General features: G+C 57.1%; 1 protein-coding gene across 1 annotated transcript in view; it reads left to right on the top strand.

The window, feature by feature from the left end:
* The first annotated feature begins 1,064 nt into the window (after nucleotides 1-1,064).
* LOC103767240 (basic proline-rich protein-like) overlaps nucleotides 1,065-1,322 on the top strand; it is a 7,955-nt gene continuing 7,697 nt past the window's right edge. Inside the window, exon 1 of the mRNA XM_029962505.1 lies at nucleotides 1,065-1,229. Within this exon, the coding sequence (XP_029818365.1) occupies nucleotides 1,065-1,229 (165 nt within the window). The remainder of the gene's footprint in view (nucleotides 1,230-1,322) is intronic.

Consider the following 1,322-nt stretch of genomic DNA (forward strand, 5'->3'; position numbering starts at 1 on the left):
CAGGCTGGGAGAACTGGGAGCAGAGCCAGGGCATTTGCTGGGCAAACTGGGAGCAGATGAACACACTGAGATGGAGCCTCGACCTCCACTGTCCCCTGTGTTCTGCTCCTGAGCTCCTGTGCCTGGGAAATGGGGGACAGACCTGCCGAGGGAGCCTGGCCCAGGCAGAGGGTCAGGGCTGGGCCCCAAACCCAATAGCTGCACATTTTTGGGGTGTTCTGTGTGTCATTTTTATACTTCTTTTCTGTTACTTAAGCCCATTCTTAAATATAACCTTTACAGTGACTGGTTCCATAGGTTATGGATCTTTATTCCGAAGCAATCCCTGGTCAGTTCCACTGAGCTCTCCTGGTTGGAATCCGTGATACCCAAATCAGGAAGGGAAGGGTAAGGAGGGTTCCAAGCAGCATAAATGGTCCAGTAACTTCTTGGTGGGGTTTCTGTGGTTGCACACTTCCAACACAACACTCCCAACAACCCTACACACGGTGCTTTGCCATCTTCCACCTTTTAATCACAGCTACTTCTTCCCTATGATCCAACCTCGGTTATTTTATCAGACTGTTTGCGACAGTCCTGCCACACTGTCCGTCCACATTTGTCCCTGCTGCTGCATCCCCTTCCCAAATCCCAGCGAGCTAATTGATCCACCCAGCTAGTTAATTGATTTAGGGCTATTAGGGGCTCTCATTAAGGGGCCAGCTGGAGAGCTGTGTGTTATCTGCCCGGTGGGAGCAGCCTTGGGAAGCAGCCAGCTCCGACGGGCCCAGGGCTGCCCCGGCCCCACACCCAGCGCGGCTCGTCTGGATTCTTGGAAGGGTTTTACTCCCCCTCGCACTTCAGGTTTTCCCTTTCATCCCCTCCTTCGCTGGCGTTTGGGATCAGCGAGCTCAGCCGGAGCCTCCCTTCTCCGCCCTTATCTCAGCCCCTGCAAGGTCACGGCCCGTCTTCACCTCGTGCGGATGCAGGAATTTGCATTGCTGGGCGGACCAGTTCAGACCAGTTTGTTATCAGAGCGTCCCCAGACCTCCCCAGCCAGGCCTCGGAGCAGGGGAAGGTGATAAATGACCGGGGGCTGGGCGGGATGTCTGTACCTGGTACCAACACATCTGCCCGCTGCTAACGAGGTGCGGGAGCGTCACTGCCAGGGGGAATACAGGGAGATAAGGGGGAGGGGAGGCTGGGGGCGCCTGGCAGAGGTGTCCAGTGCCCGGCTGGCGCAGGAGGGGGTGAGTTGGATGGGCAGAGAGTTTGGGAGACCCTCTGAGCCTCGTCCCCAGGGCTGCTGGGGAGCGGTGATGCTGCAAGTGGGGCCCAAACCC

Source organism: Manacus vitellinus, unplaced genomic scaffold, assembly GCF_001715985.3.
Source record: "Manacus vitellinus isolate BGI_N305 unplaced genomic scaffold, ASM171598v3 scaffold_47_pilon, whole genome shotgun sequence".
Taxonomy (NCBI): Eukaryota; Metazoa; Chordata; class Aves; order Passeriformes; family Pipridae; genus Manacus; species Manacus vitellinus.